The 19,322-nt window shown below is 28.9% G+C and overlaps 3 protein-coding genes across 3 annotated transcripts; 2 read left to right on the top strand and 1 right to left on the bottom strand.

Annotated features, from left to right (window-relative positions):
- Window positions 1-560: 560 nt before the first annotated feature.
- On the bottom strand, window positions 561-1,664 carry PGO_111020 (hypothetical protein, conserved; the record flags this gene model as incomplete). Its single annotated transcript, XM_028688441.1, has 1 exon — window positions 561-1,664. One exon carries the CDS (start codon window positions 1,662-1,664, stop codon window positions 561-563), a length of 1,104 nt encoding a protein of 367 aa, XP_028544242.1.
- A 941-nt stretch (window positions 1,665-2,605) lies between these two features.
- PGO_111010 (hypothetical protein, conserved) lies at window positions 2,606-3,604 on the top strand (the record flags this gene model as incomplete). Its single annotated transcript, XM_028688440.1, has 1 exon — window positions 2,606-3,604. One exon carries the CDS (start codon window positions 2,606-2,608, stop codon window positions 3,602-3,604), a length of 999 nt encoding a protein of 332 aa, XP_028544241.1.
- Window positions 3,605-5,099: 1,495 nt separating this feature from the next.
- PGO_111000 (guanylyl cyclase) lies at window positions 5,100-17,835 on the top strand (the record flags this gene model as incomplete). The annotated part of the gene is made up of 14 exons (XM_028688439.1): window positions 5,100-5,144; window positions 5,309-5,437; window positions 5,619-5,882; window positions 6,086-6,260; window positions 6,473-6,625; window positions 6,892-7,233; window positions 7,436-7,676; window positions 7,980-8,236; window positions 8,491-9,569; window positions 9,846-10,144; window positions 10,562-10,781; window positions 10,949-11,352; window positions 11,638-17,343; window positions 17,655-17,835. 14 exons carry the CDS (start codon window positions 5,100-5,102, stop codon window positions 17,833-17,835), a joined length of 9,495 nt encoding a protein of 3,164 aa, XP_028544240.1.
- Between the last annotated feature and the right edge of the window lie 1,487 nt (window positions 17,836-19,322).

Raw genomic sequence — 19,322 nt, 5'->3', positions numbered from 1 at the left:
AATAAAATAAATAAATGAAGAGTTAAATCCTATCAAATAAAGTTAAAAAAATAGCACACACAAAAAAATAAAATAAAAAAGGTGGCATGTTCTTTCTAATAATATAACGCTAAAATGCAAAATTAACCTAAGCAATTATTTTTTTTTTAGCTCATTACGAACACAGTTTCATAGTTATATGAAAGTTCATCTATATGTAGCTGTGTTTTGGGAAAAAAGAAAAATGATTTTATTTTCGTGTAGATATTTTCAAATCGAAGTTTATGAGTTCGAAAAATTCACACGGTGATACATACATTGGCTTGTTAATATTTTTTATATAATATACTTGTATGTGTACCCTCAAAGTGGGCATGAAAATAAAAATCTAGAAATAAAAAATTTTGTTATTCTTGTATGAACTTTGCACTTATAGCTACGTTAACAATTAAACATGTTATATTATTTATAGCATAATGAGGTCTAAAAGTTTTTTTTTTTTTTTTTTTTTTTTTTTTTTATTATTTAAGATTCTTCAAATGTTCTTTGTCGCTCCATATATGTTGTCTCTTTATGTCTACTCAAAAACAATTTTTATACTTCAAAAAAATCTTATAAAAAATGTAGGATAAGGTTAATGAAAAAATAAGGATTATTAGTACATGATAAAATATTGGTGGTAAATGAAAAGTGTAAGGAACTAATTCAATATTAAAATATAGTATAGATAACCTCCTCAACAAACCATATATATTTTGTTTGTATGTTATTCCGCTAAAGGTGTGACAAATTTCAATTATATAAAAGTCTCTTGTTTCATCATTATTTATACTTTCCTTTTTGAAAGGAAAAGTCTTAGAATCATTTCCATCTATTCGGAATGGTTGTATAACTTCATTTTTATAAAATATATAACTGTCACTAGTACCATTTTTATTGTCGTCCTTATTATGATCCCTATTGAATACGAAATAAAAGGTATGATCTAATTGTTTGCTCATAAAAGAAACGTAGTAATAATGGATTCTGTTATTTACAGTGATATAAATTTTGCTATGTGGTGATTTTTCATTTTCAAGTTGTAAGCTTTCTTTTTTCGATCCTAAAATAAAAATATAACTGTTTTCATCCAATGGGTCGCTATTTAAGTGATCTGTTTTTACAAAATACCTTTTCATTATTTTTGTTTTTCGATAGGGGGTTTCATTGTGTACAATAGTTTTTTCACTAAAATGTACTAAATCACTTACATATAATTTGTAAAATGAACAATATGTATTAAAAGATGACAGATCGATATAGTTCAATTTTTCATTAATTCCTTTTTTTGCTACTATGTAATAATCTCCTTCATTATAAATTTTTTCTCTTTTTATTTTTTCATTGGGATATATTCTAGACAAGTACTTACTCCATGTGTTAAATAATTTTTCACTGCATTTAAATAGTTTTCTTCTGACACAATCAAATGTACTCTTTTTTTCTTCATTATCAAACGGACAACCAGAAGTGAGTGTAATATATATTTTTTTGTTTTTTATAACTTGTTCATGTGAAAATACTTCATGACTAATTCGGGTAAACAAGTTTTTAAGTGTTTTTCCATTGTTACTTAGCTGATTAGTTATGCTTATGATGAAGGAGATGTAAAAAATAGGAAAAACTATAATATTTAAATTTAGCATGTTCTTCTCATTAACTGTAATAACCTCGGCGGGGTTGGCAGGGCGAAATCTTAATAAAATGAAATAAAGAACATGTCATTTACAACGTGCTTCGTAGTAAGATGAGTTAATTTGGTCATCACATAGAAGAGTACTCTTGTCTGTGCACACAGATTTTATTATGGTGCGATTTGTTATAATATGAAAAATTAAAACAGAATTTTTCTTATACTAAAAAACGTATATATTTTCCCCTAAATAACGTATAATTAGCCCTCTTAATCTATAACATAAATAAAATACCTCTTTGAGTGTCTTTAATTTTTAAAAATGATACAATGGTAAAACAATTCTTTTTTCACGATAATAAGTGTAAACATTTTTTTTCCTTTTTTTTCTTTTTTTCACTTCTCCCCCATCCCTTGAATTCCATTGTGTTCAAAGTGAGAAAGTAAATATAACGTACAGTGTATAAATTTTACAATGGTGTCATGGGAAATGTAGTATATTTGTTTAGTGTTCTGTGATATTAATTTATTTTTAATTCAGTAGCTTTATTTGTCCATTCGAGGGTATACTTTATGTTATTATCACTTTCTCTTTGTATTATTTTTCCTTTTTTTTTTTTTTTCATAAAAAAAAATCGTGTAACGCATTTTATAGGAGTGATAAAAAAAAAAAAAAATCTACACTCTTTTTAACAAGCCTTTAACGAGTGAGAAAAACATAGTTCAAAATGATGAAAAGAAAAAAAAAAAAAAAAAAAAATTGGGTGAAAAAAAGATTGAAAAAGTTCATAAAAATAGTTAAAAAATAGCTGGGAGAACAACCTGAAACCATTTATTCTACCTCATAAATTACACAAACATGATCTTTTCATAAAGATGAAAAATCTCAGGAAAATCACAACACTGAAATAATTAATGGATGCGTAACACGACATTCAATTGAAGATAGGCAAAATGAATGAGAATAATGTTAATAAGATCGACACAAAAGGACTTCAAAATGAAATTATCTCAGAGTACTCATTAAATGATGAAACCATTATACCCATTTGCATAAAAAACATATTAGAATGTACACTTGAGGGGAATAATGCTGAGAGTGTACAATTCTTAAAGCATAAAAATGAGGAATTAAATAATTTCATAGAAAAAAATATTCGAGAGGTTATTTCCCCCGAGGAAAAGTATGGTGACAAATACAGATCTGAAGATGACATGGAATTCACAATATTATCGAGGAATAGCACTGGAGGTAATAACAAGGACGTGAATAATTATTGTGAAAACATTTTGAATAACAATAGAGAAATTCATAATTTGGAGACAAGTGCAAATGAACACATCAAGGTTCCCAATACATTTGGTACATGTGGAGTAAATGAAAAGAAGAGGAATAAAACAAAAAGGCGTTATATTGATGTTGATCAGATGAACTTTGATTTTGAGAAGGAGGATTTTGCATGCAGTTCCAACGATGAGTTCGTAAGACGCAAATATGCCGATGTGGGCGAATATGCAAATGAATACACGAATGAATGCGAGAATAAACACCTAATCATAAACAACATTAACCTGAAGAGTGAAGCAATTAGAAGCCTCCTTGAGCCACCCCCAATACCGTTTAATCATTTCTTTCAGAAATACAATAAAGAAATAAGCGATGTATATATAAAACATAAAAAAAAAAAAAACAGTGAAGATACGTTAAATATTTTTTTAGAATCTCAACTTCTGTGCATAGAAGAAGATACATTTAAAAAAGAAAATAGTTTCATAAATAACAATTTTGATAACTTTATTACGAAAAAATTAAATGTTGTAAATTCTACTAATGAGGACAAAATATATAAAAACAAAGATTTACAAGAACTGCTGAAGTATCTTATGTCATGGTATTTTTCTGGATTTTATTCAGGGAAAATGTGTAAATTAAAAGAGTTACATGGAGAATAGCTTTTTTTTTTTTTTTTTTTTTTTTTTTTTGTTCAAATTTCTAGTGTGACAGCTTAACATACACCATGTCTAATTTCGCGGGGTAGAAGTATTGTTTAATAAGTGCATAGGTTTTATCACATGAATACGTTTACATATATGTAAAAACGTAATTTTTTTTTTTGTTATTCAAAATGTGTTAAAATGTATTCAAGCCAAATTTGTTACACTTAACCTCTTTTTGTATATAAATTTTATTACCCTTTAAGAATATATATAAAGGAGAAGATATATATATATATTTTTTTTTTAAATAAAACATATTTTTAATTAAAAGCAAGTAGGTGAGAAGGTATTAATTCTTTAAAATAATTTTTTAATTTGCTGAGCTCAAGTTGTGGATAAAGGGACAAGTGCATGCAGTGATATTTTAAAAAAAGTGATGCACTTATGTGATTTGTTCGTTTTTGTCAATTTTCTGGAAATGTAAATTGATTATTACTACCCATATAAATGTTGGTGGTAGGGGAGCTTTGGCTCTTTTTTTTTTTTTTTTTTTTTTTTTTTTTTCTACACACTCGCAATGTTTTTTCTGACTTACCACAAAAAAGGCGCCACACAAACATTTGTTTACTTCAACGTGTTATTTGATCAAATGTATTTCACTCTTCCATCACTTAATTGTAAATTTCAATGCTGATTAAAATAAAACTTTTTCACCATACATAACAAAAATAGGGAACGATATAAAGCTCTACGCAATTTAGGAACAAAATTTATTACTTTACAATTCTTAATATTTTTAAATTTGTATGAACTGCATTAATTTTATTTTAGGACAGCGTTTTTTTTTTTTTTTTTTTTTTTACAAGAACATTTAATTCTTTTCAACAATACATATATGGTCTATAAAAAAAAAAAAAAAAAAAAAAAAACAGTTTTTTGTATCCCCTCCTGACGGATTTACTTTTACCAATTTGGTATGTATACACATGCGTACGGGGTGATTAAAATAAAAAAAAAATAATAAACTAATCAAAAATATTAAATGATGATAATGAGGACTAACCAAGGGGTGTTGTGAGGGAGAATATTGTTCCTACATGTATGTATACTCACATATGCTCATGTAGACGAGTAAAAAAGAATGAACCAAGTTACACATTTTGATAACCTGTTTTTTGCATTTCTTTCATCAAATGTATACAAAAAAAAAAAAAAAAAAAAATTAAATAAATAATAAAATTTGCAAATAATTCGTAGTAAATGTAAAAACAAAAAGTATAGGAACTTAACGCAAGTGATAAGAAAGTGGTCATTTTACTCATTTAAATTGTCAACCCCAGTTTTATGCATTTAAGAAAAATACACACAGACGAAATAGAAAATACATGGGATATTTTTTTTTTTACTTGATATTTTTCGATATGTCCGTGTGATAAAAAAAAAAAAAAAAAAAACTGCTAATGTTATATTCTAATTGTTTTTTTTTTTTCTTGTGTTTAAAAGTTTAAAAATGAAGAGCACAAATAGGATGAAAACTGAAGCTTTAACGCTAATGGTGAGAAGGAAAAATTAGAGTAAAAAAGAATAAAAAAATGGGTAAAGAAAAGACACATTTAATTAAAAAATGCAGTAATAAAGAAATATTCCATATACATGATATTCTCATTTTTAACCTCACTCAATATGTACATGTCCTTTCTTTCACCGTCGAGTGCTTAGCATTTAGACGGAAATAGAAAATATCTAGGTACAGGAAATAAAATTTACAGAAAAGTTGTTATCAACCCAACATCAGAAGATGACTTGCAAAAATTCTGTAGAAACTATTTTAGAATATATAATTTCTCTGTGAGATTTTTACTTTTTTTTTTTTTTTTTTTTTAAGCCTATATTACTCGTATTAAATATATGCACATGTGCATATGTGCTATTTTTTGTTTCTACATGAAACATTGTAAATTTAAAAATATTGCCTAGTAATAGTGATTTTTTTTTTTTTTTTTTCTTTTCATTCTATTCCCATTTTCAGTTATATAACTTTATTAGAAGGCTTGTCTCAATCGATGCTGTTATTGTGTATACGTTGTTTCTGATCATCTATATATTTTCAGAACTTGGACAAGGGATAACAAAAAAGTATATTTTTATAGATACGGCTATTTCATTATTTTTGAACATTGCCATTTTAGTAGTCATAGAAACTCTTTATGAGCTAAAACAGCTGAAGGATATAAAAGATGCGAATTCGCAATGTTATCTGAGGATTGTTCCTAAAATGTCTCACTTTGAAAAGGTAGTTACACAAAATAGAGACATGTGACTATTGGCAAAAAGTGTAATTAAACAAGTTATATGATGAGGGGAAAAAATAGGATGTAAAGTATAAGGAGGTAGAGGGGGTGAGAGTATCACGAAATGCAGAGATCTTTTCCATATACATAACTCCCTTTCATGTATATGTAAAATTATATATAACGTAAAATATTCCCCTTTCAGGTTACGACGAAAGATATAAAAGTAGGAAACATAATTCGCATATTTCAAGGTGACGAATTCCCAGCGGATGTCGTTATCCTTTATGTTAAAAATAATTCAAATGCCATGGTCGACTCTTTTAAAATTGATGGGTTATTTAGAAGGAGTATAAAGTATCCATTAGATAAGTACAAAAGTATGAATGCATACTTTTTTTCAACACCTTATGTGTATCACGCGTTTGTGAAATGTTCACAATTTCATATGTGCACACTTGCGATTATAAGCACGTGCAACAATTGTGTGCACGCTTACGATTACGCACACGAGTGGCCACTTACGTGTGAACTCCCCCTAAGTATAGTCTTAATAAGGGATTTTTCCTAATCCCCTTTTTTCTCCTTTTAGTTGACAGGGACTACTTAAAAATGCTGTCAGAAATTAACGGATTCATTAGATGTGAACTGCCTAATAAGAATATGTTCTGTTTTCAGGGGAATTTTAAGTTGGATAAACATCCAAGATCTCTAATGCTAAGTTATGAGAACTTTGCTTTACAATGTAAAAAGAAAAAAAAAAAAAAAAAAAAAAAAAAGGAAAAATCAAAACATGAGAAATAATCAAAGGGAAACGCCAATGAAGATGGACAAAAATAGAAAAAACATGAACCAGAAAAAAAAAAAAATTGAGAGACACTTCACGCTGGTTCTTCCCCATCAAATGTTAAATACACTTTGATAACTAAAATGTAGACATAAATCATTATTATTTCCTCCCCCCCCCCCCCATTTCTATCAATATCACTTTTGTTTTTTCATCTCTATAAGCTTCTATCCTTAAGGGGGCAGAGTACATAGATGCAGTAGTTGTATACACGGGAGCTGACACAAAAAAAAATTTAAATATTCCACAAAAAATTGAAGAGAATAGAACATTCTGCATAAAAATGAACAATGTAGTATACTATTTAATTTTTATGTATTTCTTTTTTGTACTGTTAAGCACTATTATCAAGCTGATATATTATCGAACGCAAGGGTCTCATCAGAAGACAAAAGATAACTTTTTAACAGTTCTAGAAGATTTTATTGGACTATATATTTTAGTTTTGCCTATTATGATTTACTCGGAGAAGAGCTTAATATACATCATCCAAAGTTTGAAAATAGGTAGATCAAAAATGATAAACAAAATGACAAACAAAATAATATGCAAAATGATAGGAACAAAGACTGACAAAATGACAATAAAAATGATGTGAGTTTAGGCACAGAATTGTTTCGATGTGCTTCACTAAAAATATGCTCTAAGCGATTACATGGAAAACACAAAATTTTAATTCACACTTCCATTGATGTCCTTCATTCACAGAAAATGACCTCCGAATGAAAGAAGGACCACACAGTGAAAAACCTAAAGTTTTTAATAAAAATAAAAACGATGCACTAGGGACTGTCGATCTGCTGGCAACAGCTAGAAGTGGCATTCTTGTAAAAAAAAAAGAAATATTTGTGTCATGCACTGTGAACAATATTATATACGCGAAGGGTGATTTTGTCTATTCTCATAAAGATTTTCATTTACCCACTCTGAACATATTGGACGGTGAAAGGTGAAGAGAAGAGAGCTTCTGAGTGAAGATGTGTAAATATGGAGTATAGGAAGAGGGGGGAGGGGCAGGTGCATAACATGAGATATGCAAAAAGGAGTGAAAAAAAAGGGGAGAAAAAAAAAGGAGGTAGAGCAGTTTGCTTCAATGATTAGGGCAAAAATGTGAAGAATAAATTGCAGTTTCACCCACCACATGAACTATTCTAAATATGTACTGATCTAAAACATTATTTTTCTAATTTTCTACTTTGAGTTTTTTCACTTTTCTATGCGTTATACCTTCCTTTTCGCACCTGTATTTTAGAAAAAATGTAGCAGAACTTTTAAACCTAGACGAAAGAATTTTTAAGGACCCAGAGAACTTACTCTTCAAGTCAAGAGACTTAGAACAGTTCTTAAGAATATTTGAGAGTCGTATCACATCTATTTACGACCCCTTTGTGGATGATTTGTCGAAGATGCTGAAGGAGAGATATAGAAATTATTTGAAAAAAGAAATTTTGAATAAGAATGTCAAGCTTACGCCTTTTGTAAAATCCAAGTTAAGTGGAGGATACAAACGTATGAATCTGAAAAAAGAGCAGCATGTTTTGCAGTTCATGTGTACATGTATTCAGGCACATATATGTATATATTTTTTTATGTTTACTCTTATGTGCATGGTATCCCCCCCTCCATTATGCTACCATGTGTTGTCTTAGTTCTGTTGGCGTGACGTGGAAAGCGGGGTAAGAAAAAAGGCTCCTTTGGAAATACTTTTCTGCGTTTTTTTTTTTTTTTTTTTTTTTTTTTCTATCTCTCCCCGCTGAGTTTAGAATTTTATGAAAATTTCGAAAACAGCTATAACTGTAAAGAAATAATCGAAGATGCTCAAGAAATCACGGAGCAGTCTAACAGAATAGAACAATTCATTTTGGGAATATGTGGGTGTAACAGGATAATTATATACAATGAAAAATGTTTGGATAGGGAAATAAAGGAATATAAAAGTGAATGTTATAATGATGCATATGCGAGATATGAAAAAGAGAATAATCATGAAATTGGAAATGATGAATATAATAAATACGGGGAAAAATCTGATGAAGAACATTTTCATACAATTGAACACGAAGATACATGTTTATATAACATTGTAAAGAATGTAGGATATCATGTGTACTGTTATAAGAATAGATTATTTTTTTATAATTTAAAAAATGAATGTAAAGAATATTATTTGATTTGTTTTCATGACTTTTTAAAAAGTAATAAATTTTCCATGTGCATTTTAAAACATGTAAAAGAATTAAATCACGGAATATTATATGTTCGTGGGTACGATTTTAACATTCTTCCCTATTTGTCTATAGAAAAAAATAATATAAAAAAAATTAAAAAAATTATAAAGCTATATACAATGAATTACTTAAAAGTTATATTAATTTGTAAAAAAGTAATAAAAAATGAAGATATTGGAAAATATCTTTTTCTAAAAGATATCAAGAATAGCAATAACAACAAGTTATCTTTCATGTTGTATGATTTATTGAAAATATTTTTATTAAACGATTTGGAAGTAGTAGGAATAATAGGATTGAAAAATGATTTAAAAGATGGAGTAAAAGAAACTTTTCGCGACCTAGACAAATTTGATATTAGATCATGGATATTTACAAATGAATACTCTAAGGATACCTACTTAACAGCATTAGAATGTAATTTAATTACATCCAATTCTAACTTTTTTCTAATCAATTTTTTTAATACCGATGATTCAGAAAGTATGGAAAATATGGCCGATGCACTTTTCAATAATTTTACTCTTTCCTTGGACAAGCTCAACTCTACATCCTATGCCCTTGGAATAAACGACAATAGTGTAAAAAATATAATGAAAAATGCACAGGCCATGGTAAGTTTGTCGTTACATATTCTGTACATTGGTTTATTCTACTCCTTTTCCGTGCAACCTGTTTGTAATATATTTTTTGTTCCTTTTATTTTGTTTGTTTTGTTTGTTTTTTTTGTTTTTTTGGTTTGTTCGTTTTTTTTGTTCCTTTTATTTTGATTGATTGCCTAACTTTGGGCTTCTTGTCTGACATACACTAAATTTTATTTTAGTTACCTCCATTTGCACGTGTCAAATATGATAAAAATAATCCATGTTTACCACACCTCCTAACTGCAGAAAATGTTTTTATGTATGGCCATGAGAGCTACAGTTGTACTATTTTGCAAGATGGACAATGAAACGAAGGGGAAAATTATAAAAAAAGTTCTTTCCCTAACTACCCCCAGATTGACAATATTAGGTGTTGGCTCTACGTTAAACGATGCATATTTACTGAACAACACCACAATAAGTGTGTGTTTAAATTTGAATGAACAAGTTAATGTCCTTTATAGCATATCGGATTACATATTGCAAGAGTTTAGGTACATCAGCGATTTGCTCATATTGGGACGGATAAACAAAATTTCCCTCAGGTAATATAATATGGAAAGTGCTTCATAAGTCTAAAAGGGGAAGAAAAAAAAAAAAAAAAAAAATTAAAATGATAATAAATAAACGGGTTGTGGGAATATATGAAACTTCATGTATAGTTATGAGGTATCAACAAAACAATGTCTAAAACAATTCATTTTCCTCTTCAAGTGTGAGCATGATAAGCAGAAGATAATATGACCTTGGAACTGTTCATACAGTGTAGGGTCATGTCTTTTAGTGTAATCTTAAGAGGGACTAAATTTATTTTTAACTGTACCTTTTGAGTTTTCCCCCTTTCTGCTTCTCCTATTTTGCTTTATTCTTTATTCTTTTTTTTTTCTTTTTTTTTAACCCATTTTGTCCTTTCCAACAACTTACAAATTACCTCATCCCTTTTTCTCCTTCCCCCCTTATAGTCGATCATTCCTTTGGATAATATACCTAAAGATCACAATAGTCTCCCTTTACTTTTTTCACAATTTCGACAATTTTTTTTCTGGATCATCCATTTCTTCCATTTTGTATTCTCAAACAACTTTTGCCATTTTTCATTATTTATTGATTATAGCTTTTTCAACATATGAAATAGATTTACCATATAATTTTATAAGGAAAGTTCCGTACATTTATCAGCTGGTAGGATTAGAACAATACATAGATGTAATATTGTTTACACAATTTTTATGCATTTATGCCTCTTTATGCAAATAATTTTTTGTTTTCTTTCTGAGCTAGGATAAGGAAATACTCATTCTTTTGTCTTTTGTCCTGAACTCCTAACCCCAATTCCCTTTTTTTATCAGGCAAGAAGGAAATATTATTTAAACAACACTATTATTCTTTTAACAATTCTGGAGGCTATTTTGATTTCATTTATCTCGTACTATATCCTACGGATTCACGTTTTCCATTTGATAACCCATAGAACATTTACCTTCCACATATTCATTCTGAATTTTTTTATAACATCGGAGAAAATTCTTATGCTTTCAAAAACATGGCACTTATATTTTTTTGTATCAGCAATCATGATAATTTTCCTTTTATTTGTATATGTAAACGTGTATACCCTAATTGATTGTTTGAAAATAGGGAAATGCGAATTAAGCCTTTTTCATAATGAAGATGTGTATTTTTGGTTGTCACTTTTCCCAATATTGTACATTAACTATTTTATTGACAAGGCAGTAAAATTTGTGAATAACAAGTAAGTCTTTTTTTTTTTTTTTAAATTGGTGTATACTACCCATAGGAAATATATTCCTCTTTATTTTACCTTTTCTCTTTTTTTGTTTTTTTTTGGAATGTATTATCTCAATTGTGCGAAATCATGTTTTTAAAAGTGTGAAAAAATGAAACATTTGGGATCACTCCATGAATTAGCTAATCCTTATTGTTCCCTTTCTTAATTTCTTTGAATAGTATCCAATCAACACGCATACACACAGATACACCTACGCGTACACTTAAACTTAAACTTACACATTTTCAGAATTTACCCCGATATATCTGATCACTTCCGGGAAAAGCTACTGAAAAGGGAGCATAAAAAGGACAATAAAGTACAGACAGAAGAAAGAAAAAAGGGTAAAACAAACGATGTGGAAAATTGGGAGGTGAAGGAGCAGACAAAAGGATCCCTCCATTTTGATGAAAGTAAAAAGTTGCGAAAATTAATTCCTATGCCAATGAGGTATAGGATAAAAGACGACAACACATACTATAATAGATCTAAAAAGACAAAGTTTATTTATGAGACATTTAGAAAAGTTCTAGATATCAATATAAAGTACCGAAATCAACAATTAAACTTGGAATATAAAACATATGAAAAGAGGAACAAACTAAAATTGAGGATTATAGGAGTTATTTTGTTTTTTATTTTTTTTGTTATATTGTTAGCACAAGCAATTGTTTCTAGACAAGTAAAACATGAAGAAAATTTTTCTCTAAATGTCTTAACATACTTTTTAGTCGCATATTACTTAATAACAACAGTCTGTTTATTTTACATAAGGGTAAGAAATAAATCAAATTCGACTCTCTTTTTTTGTATTGGAAAATTGGTACTAATATGTGGATTTATGCTTGAACTGTATGACAATATAAGTAATGATGTTATCAACATGTTGATAGCTTATTCTTTTACAGTTTCTTATATATTTTTTCTATCATTTAAAATATTAGAAGGGTTAATAATTTGCACCATTGTATTAGTCTTAACTTTCTGGGTGTACTATAATAAGAACAAAAGCTGGGGGTCCATGTGCACAAAATTTTGTGAAAACCCTTATCTGAGTTTGCACTATTTGGATCAAGTCAATATATCATGTCTATGTAAACAACAAACAATAACTTTTCTTATATGCATATTAAGTTTTACGTTTATTTGCTTATCTATGAAATATTATGAAATTTATTATTTAAAGAAGAAATTTTTATTTAGGTATAAACAGAAAGTGAATTTAGGAAAACAGATTGAAATATTGCATACAATGTTACCCAGTTTTTTAGTAGAATATTTACTCATAAGTGATCCAAAAGCAGATGGAATAATGGTGGGAAAAAATGTATCAGGTGAAGATAGGGGTATAATATCAGTAATTTTTTGTGATATTGATGATTTTCAAAGTATGGTTTCAACATTACAACCACATGCACTTGTAGAAACATTGGACAATTTATATTTATATTTTGATAAATGTATAAAATATTTCAATTGTATCAAGATAGAAACTGTTTTTGAATCCTACTTGGCTGCTTCAGGTCTTAGTGAAAAGCAAAATGATTGCATACACAAAATTAAATATGACACCAGGTGTGCAATCAAGTTGGCAATAGCACAGTTAAGTGCTAAGTATTATATTTCTTATAAAGTTTTAGCTTGGAAGAAAGATGCCCTAAGTGGCAGTAGAAATGGACAGGACATAGCCCAAGGGGATAGTGATCGTAAGAATAATTCCTCATTTTGTAGCAACGGCGGAGATGAACTTGTGTATGACAAACACATGCATAAAAATATCAGCCTAAGAATAGGAATACACACAGGAAAGGCCATCAGTGGTGTTATTGGATCAGTTAAGCCACAATATTCACTTTTTGGAGATACAGTTAATACAGCATCTAGAATGAAATCTACTGCAGTAAAAGATCATATTCATGTCTCTTATGACACCTATAAATATTTAGAGGATGATACAACATTAGTATGGAAAGAGAGAAAAATTTTTATCAAGGGAAAGGGGGAAATGAAGACTTATTTGCTTGTAGACATTTTAGACAATTCTAAGAAAATCGAGGAACGTTCGAATGGGGACCCATCCAGTTCCACACTGTTTGGAAGAGTCGACGAAAGCAAAGGGAGTGAAGATCTAGATGTGGTAAAATGTGCTCCCATGGGAGGGATAGAAGAGGAGATAAAATTTGATCACATGGGAGAGATAGAAGAGAATGTAAAAAATGACAATGTGGAACACATCAAAGGGGGTGTAAAAGATAGCCTCGTGTCAGAGAATGAAATGGTAGCTGAAGTTACGAAGGATGATATAACCCCTAAGACATGCACAAAAAGGAAGAGGAGGCAGTACGAGCAAAGGAAGAGGCAGGACAAGCAAAGGAAGAGGCAGGACAAGCAAAGGAAGAGGCAGGACGAGCAAAGGAAGAGGCAGGACGAGCAAAGGAAGAGGCAGGCTGAACAGAAGCAAAGAAAGAGATCGGAAAAAATAAATGCAGATAGCAAATTAATTGAAGACGTTTTGGATATGTATCAAAGGGAAGGTGAGCATCATAGTAAGGACCACTTGCACTATTTTAACAAAAGAGATGATCTCAGTGATATCATGAGAAGTAGTAGTTTCCTTACATATTCGAGAATTTTTAATCATAGGACATCGAAATATCTCAGTTTTGGAAAGTCCAAATTAGCACATAATGTGAGAAGAAAGGAATCATATGACTTGGAATCACCAGTAAGTTTAAGAAACGAAATGGTTGAGGGAAAAAATGAGTCGAGTGATTTTTTTACATCGCCCTATGTGCAAGATATGAATCTGATAGGTAAAATGAGAAAGAGAAGGGAGAGAAAAGGGGTAAAAAAAAGGGAAAAAAAAGAGAAAAGAAAAAGTAAAGCCTATGTAACGGAGTGCTCCTCAGATTTCATGCATCCATTTGATACGCCAGATAATCTCATAAAAAGTTACATTAAAGAGAGAAAGAATTATCAAGGGAAATTTTATTCGCCTAATTTTCACATTTCTAACATTCTGAAAAACTCTAATGAGTATAAAAGATCCAAAAAAGAAAAAGAGAAGGAAAATAAGCGTAGACACATACATGAGGAAGAAGGAGTGTCTTACAATTTTGTAAATGGAAGTTTTACCTCTAACTATGAATGCTCCATGGAATCGGATTTTTATGAAGAAAAATTAATGAAAAACAAAAAATTCATAAAATTTGATGATCTATTCACCAAAATATATAAAAAAAAGAGAAATTTACTCAAAATGGATATTCAACACATACCAAGGAACATGTTCTACCCACCTAGAAATATAAAAACAAAAATAAAAAGGCAGGAAAAAAAAAAAAAAAATTTTTACGAAAATGGAAATTTCTCAAATAATGATGAACAAAATAGGAGTTCAAATGTTGGGGGGCATATACATTTTTTTCATCATTCAAAGCATCAAGCAGAAAGAAAGGAGGAACACGCATCAGCACAAAATAGTAACAGCAGTTTTTGTGAAGGTGGAAGACCATGTTACTCTTATTCCAAGGAGAGCTACATGAGGGAAAACCTGACAGAGGAACGTGAATACAATAATCTCTATTTGAAACGATATAACCCTTCTTTACGTACAAATTTTTGTAATCATTTGTTTATAGAAGGAAATGAAGAGGATGTAAACAAAATGGAAAATGTACATGTGGAGGAAAATTCACAAAGCAGTTATAACGAATATGTCGAATGTAGGACCGGTAAAACGAGTTACATCCGGAGTTACAGGTCATTTACAACATCTCACAGTGGTGACATTAATGAAAATGAAGAGGAGGAAACAAAAAGGAAAAGATTTTTTGGAGAAGGTGTGCTGCACGGATTCTATGTGGGCAGTGATATATCAGCACATGAAAAGAAAAAAAAAAACAAAAAAGAAAGCCAAAAAGACAGAGAAGAAAGCCAAAAAGATAGAGAAGAAAGCCAAAAAAACAGAGAAGAAAGCCAAAAAAACAGAGAAGAAAACCGAAAAAACAAAAAAAGTCCAGGCGAAATCAAAACAACCACGAATGAATGTGCAGAAAGGGAGATGTACTCAACGAAATTTAGTGAAAACGATTTTCTTAAAAAGAAAGGAGTAAATTTCGGCGAAGAGGAGGATAAATATCGCAGAATGTCTATTGGTGATAGGCAAGATGGAGTTCCAAGTAGGCATGACCAAACTGAGGGAAGTCTAAAAAATGAAAAGGTCAAAATGAATGAAAAAAATAGAATTCAAAAAAAAATAAGTTTTTATAGTTTGAAAGATGAAAAAAGCATGAGCTCCCAAGATTTTCGAAGAAACAGTTCCTGTGCTTTAAAGTCGAACGAAACAAATAGTGGACAGATTGTTGATGGAAAGAAGGGTCATTTCTTCACATATATCCCATCACTTAAAAAAAAGAAAAGTTTTTTTACAAAAATTAATCATATATTTAAAAGTTATTTTAAAAGTATGGAAATAAATGACAAATCACAATCAATGAAGCATAAACTTGAGAACACAAAATCACCACTAATTAGTACTCAACAAAAAAGTGAAGAACTTATTAAAACATGTACAACTGTTAGTAATAAAAATTTAGATTTTGCAAATAAATTCGATAACTATAATAAAAATAAGCTTTTAAAAAAGTTGACATCTACATTACAATTAAATAAAAAAAGTGTAAGCAATTTTAATAGATTCTACTATAAATTTAATGATGAAGAACTAGAAGAAGAATATACGAGAGGATACTACAGAGAAATAATAAACATTGACTTAACAAAAAAGTTAATTATTATATTTATCATTTCAGAAATGATTTTAAGTTTATGTAACGTGATAGAATTATCCTACTATGATCATAAGTTAAAGACTAATGATTTCATTGTAATTATTTGGCTTATAAGATGTATATATTTATTCATAATAACATTTATATGGCTCTTATTAAAAGTGAAATTGAAGGAATATAAAAATAATTCAAGTAAAATGATGTGGACAATTTTTATTTTAAATATATTCTTATCATCTTGGTGTATTATAATTATTGATTTATCATGCATACATTATAGCAATCTTGTTGGGAATTCTAGTGATAGATCATTATTTTTTATGAAAGACGCAACTGAATTGATTATTTGCATGCAGTTGATATTTATTAAAAATATGTTATTTAAGCATAAATTTTTCTTTTTTATCTTTTTTTTTGTTTTCCTTATTTATTCCTTTTTTAAACTGTTCAAAATACATATATGTGAAATTAGAATATGTTGTAGTATTCTTTTAATTCTTTTTATTAACATCTTATATTTTTGGTATTCAGAATATCTAGATAGAACCCAATTTGTAGTTAAGAGAAAAAGAAATCGAATGGAGAAAACATCACATGATTTTCTAACAAGAATATTACCAAGACAGGTTTTGGAAGAATATCAAAATGATAATTTGCAGTTAACATATAATCATGAAAAAATTGCATTTTTATTTGCTGACATCGTAGGTTTTACAAGATGGAGTAAAACAGTTGCTCCTAAAGATGTTCTAAAATTATTACAAAAATTGATATCAAAAATAGACAAGGATACAATCAAATTGGGACTATACAAACTTTTTACCATTGGGGATGCCTATGTCGCTACTAGCCAACCCAACTCTTCTGTAACTGATCAAAGTGAAGTTGTGGACGGCATACTTAACATTTTTAAATTAGCTAAGCTTATTCTTCATAATATTAATACAATCAAAATTCAGTTTAATAAACATGATTTCAGTATGCGGATTGGGCTGCACTACGGTTCCTGTGTCGGTGGGATCATTGGCTCGGTTAGAATCAGATATGATATGTGGGGATTAGATGTACTAATAGCTAACAAGGTAGAGTCTAATGGAATTCCTGGAGAAATTATCTGCTCTGAACAGTTCAAAAATTTCTTCCTTAATCACGAGCCACAGGCGTAAGTTCAGTTTTCTGTATTGTATTTGAAGTATAACTTCGTTTTGACAACTGATATGTATAAACCTTATCAATGATGAGTGTTCATCAGATATGGTTTTGTCTTCCCTTTTGTGATTTACATTCATGTGTGCGTCACACTAATTACGTATAAATATATGTACTCGAAAAATTTTTGAAAATCACTTCGATAAATACCGTAATCTTTTGTTCGTACCAATTCATGTAAGGTGTATTTTTTGACAAATTTCCTAACGAAACACAGTTAAGAAAAATTTCGTACTGAACTTTTCCATATTATTTTTTCATCAGGAAACTCAACTTTTGGTATTATAAAACCATATACATAAGTGACAAAGATGTTAAGTTGTATGTTATAGAAGACAAAAATTATGAGGAAGATTATGACCCTAAGGTGATAGACTATGAAATGTTATTAAAACTGCGAAGGGAAAAAAAAAAAAAAATTTTATTGAATTGCTTGGACAAATGAACATGCACAGTACAGTATATTTCCATTAAGAAAAAAAAAAATAAAGGAGCTGAAAATATATTTTATATTTTTCACAGATGGTATAAAAAAAGGGTTACATTTCTTCACTAGTACATATATGCAGTATTGGTGAAAATACTTTTGTTCTGTTTTTTTTTTTTTTTTCATTTTAGTTTCTTTTAATGAGCATGCTTATCTATTATGCAGTTATAAAATATCTTCCTTTCTTTTTTGTGCTGCTTTGTGTCTGTAATAAGAATAAAAAATACCATGTCCCATTAGAAAAAATAAATAATCTGAAATAGACGAACGGTGTTATAAAACGTTAAAAAAAAAAAAAAAAAAAAAAAAAATAGTACTCTCTTTTTTTTGAAAGAGAGTTTTACAAATCGTAGAGAATTCTTCCTTAAAATATAAATAGAATCTTAAAAAAAACGTTAAATGGAGAAGTTATGCTCCTGTTTATGCTTTCATGAAATAGGCAGTATACAATCACATATGTATTATGAGCATGTGTAAGAAATATAAAATTGTATAGAATACTCCTCTGAACGCATCCTATGTAACAAATGGTTTCAATGATAACTGAAAAACATGTATTTCTTTTTTAAAAAAAAAAATTCTAGAACTAATTTTTTTATTAGAATCTTTGAAACACAAATCCCTTTGCTTATTCGCAGTTCCATTTTAAAAGGCTTACGAAGAGAAAACCCTGTATATATTAAGGGTGCAAAAGACATTACAAGTATGGTAATTCCATATCATATATAATGGATGAAAAGAAAAATACTAATTTTAATAGTAACTTACTTTTCATATAAAAGCATTTAAAGCACGAAAACACTTAAAGTTATATATGTAACTGGGGTGCCAGTTTAAAAAAAAAAAAAAAAAAAAAAAAAAAAAAACTTTATCAATAGTAAAAATGTAAGAAGGTAAAATATGCTTGCGGAAGAAAAATATTTATTTTTATAAATTGGGGTGTAGAAAGATATTCAACTATGCTGTTTTATTTTCTATTGGTCAGCTGAATGTTTGATGTGCATGTGTGTTGATAAACACATGTACATATATATATAAACATCATCTAAAATAGAGTATGTATTAACAATATTCAAATTTTTTTTTAAAAAGTATAATCATATATGTAAAAATAACAAAAAAAAAAAAAAAGAGAAAAAGAAAAAAATGCGTTAAAATAAAAATGAAAAAATTTAATTATGTTTTTAAAAAAGCACAGAGACGGATTCTTAAAACATTCTGGTGTAAGTAAAAACATTTGCAGATATGCAGATAATGGAGAAACATGATTTCGTGGTGTTTTCATTTATCTGCTTACAAATTTTTGATGTATCCCGCCTATGTATGCATGTGTAACGGGTGTACTGTATGTATATTTGTTTGCATATATACAGGCAAATATATGCATGTACACATTTAGTGAAGCGAGGATTTTTCTATTAAAAAAATAAATCAAATAAAAGATA

Source organism: Plasmodium gonderi, assembly GCF_002157705.1.
Source record: "Plasmodium gonderi DNA, contig: Chr11, whole genome shotgun sequence".
Lineage (NCBI taxonomy): Eukaryota > Apicomplexa > Aconoidasida > Haemosporida > Plasmodiidae > Plasmodium > Plasmodium gonderi.
The sequence above is the reverse complement of the archived record's forward strand: the minus strand, read 5'-3'. Positions and strand labels throughout refer to the sequence as shown.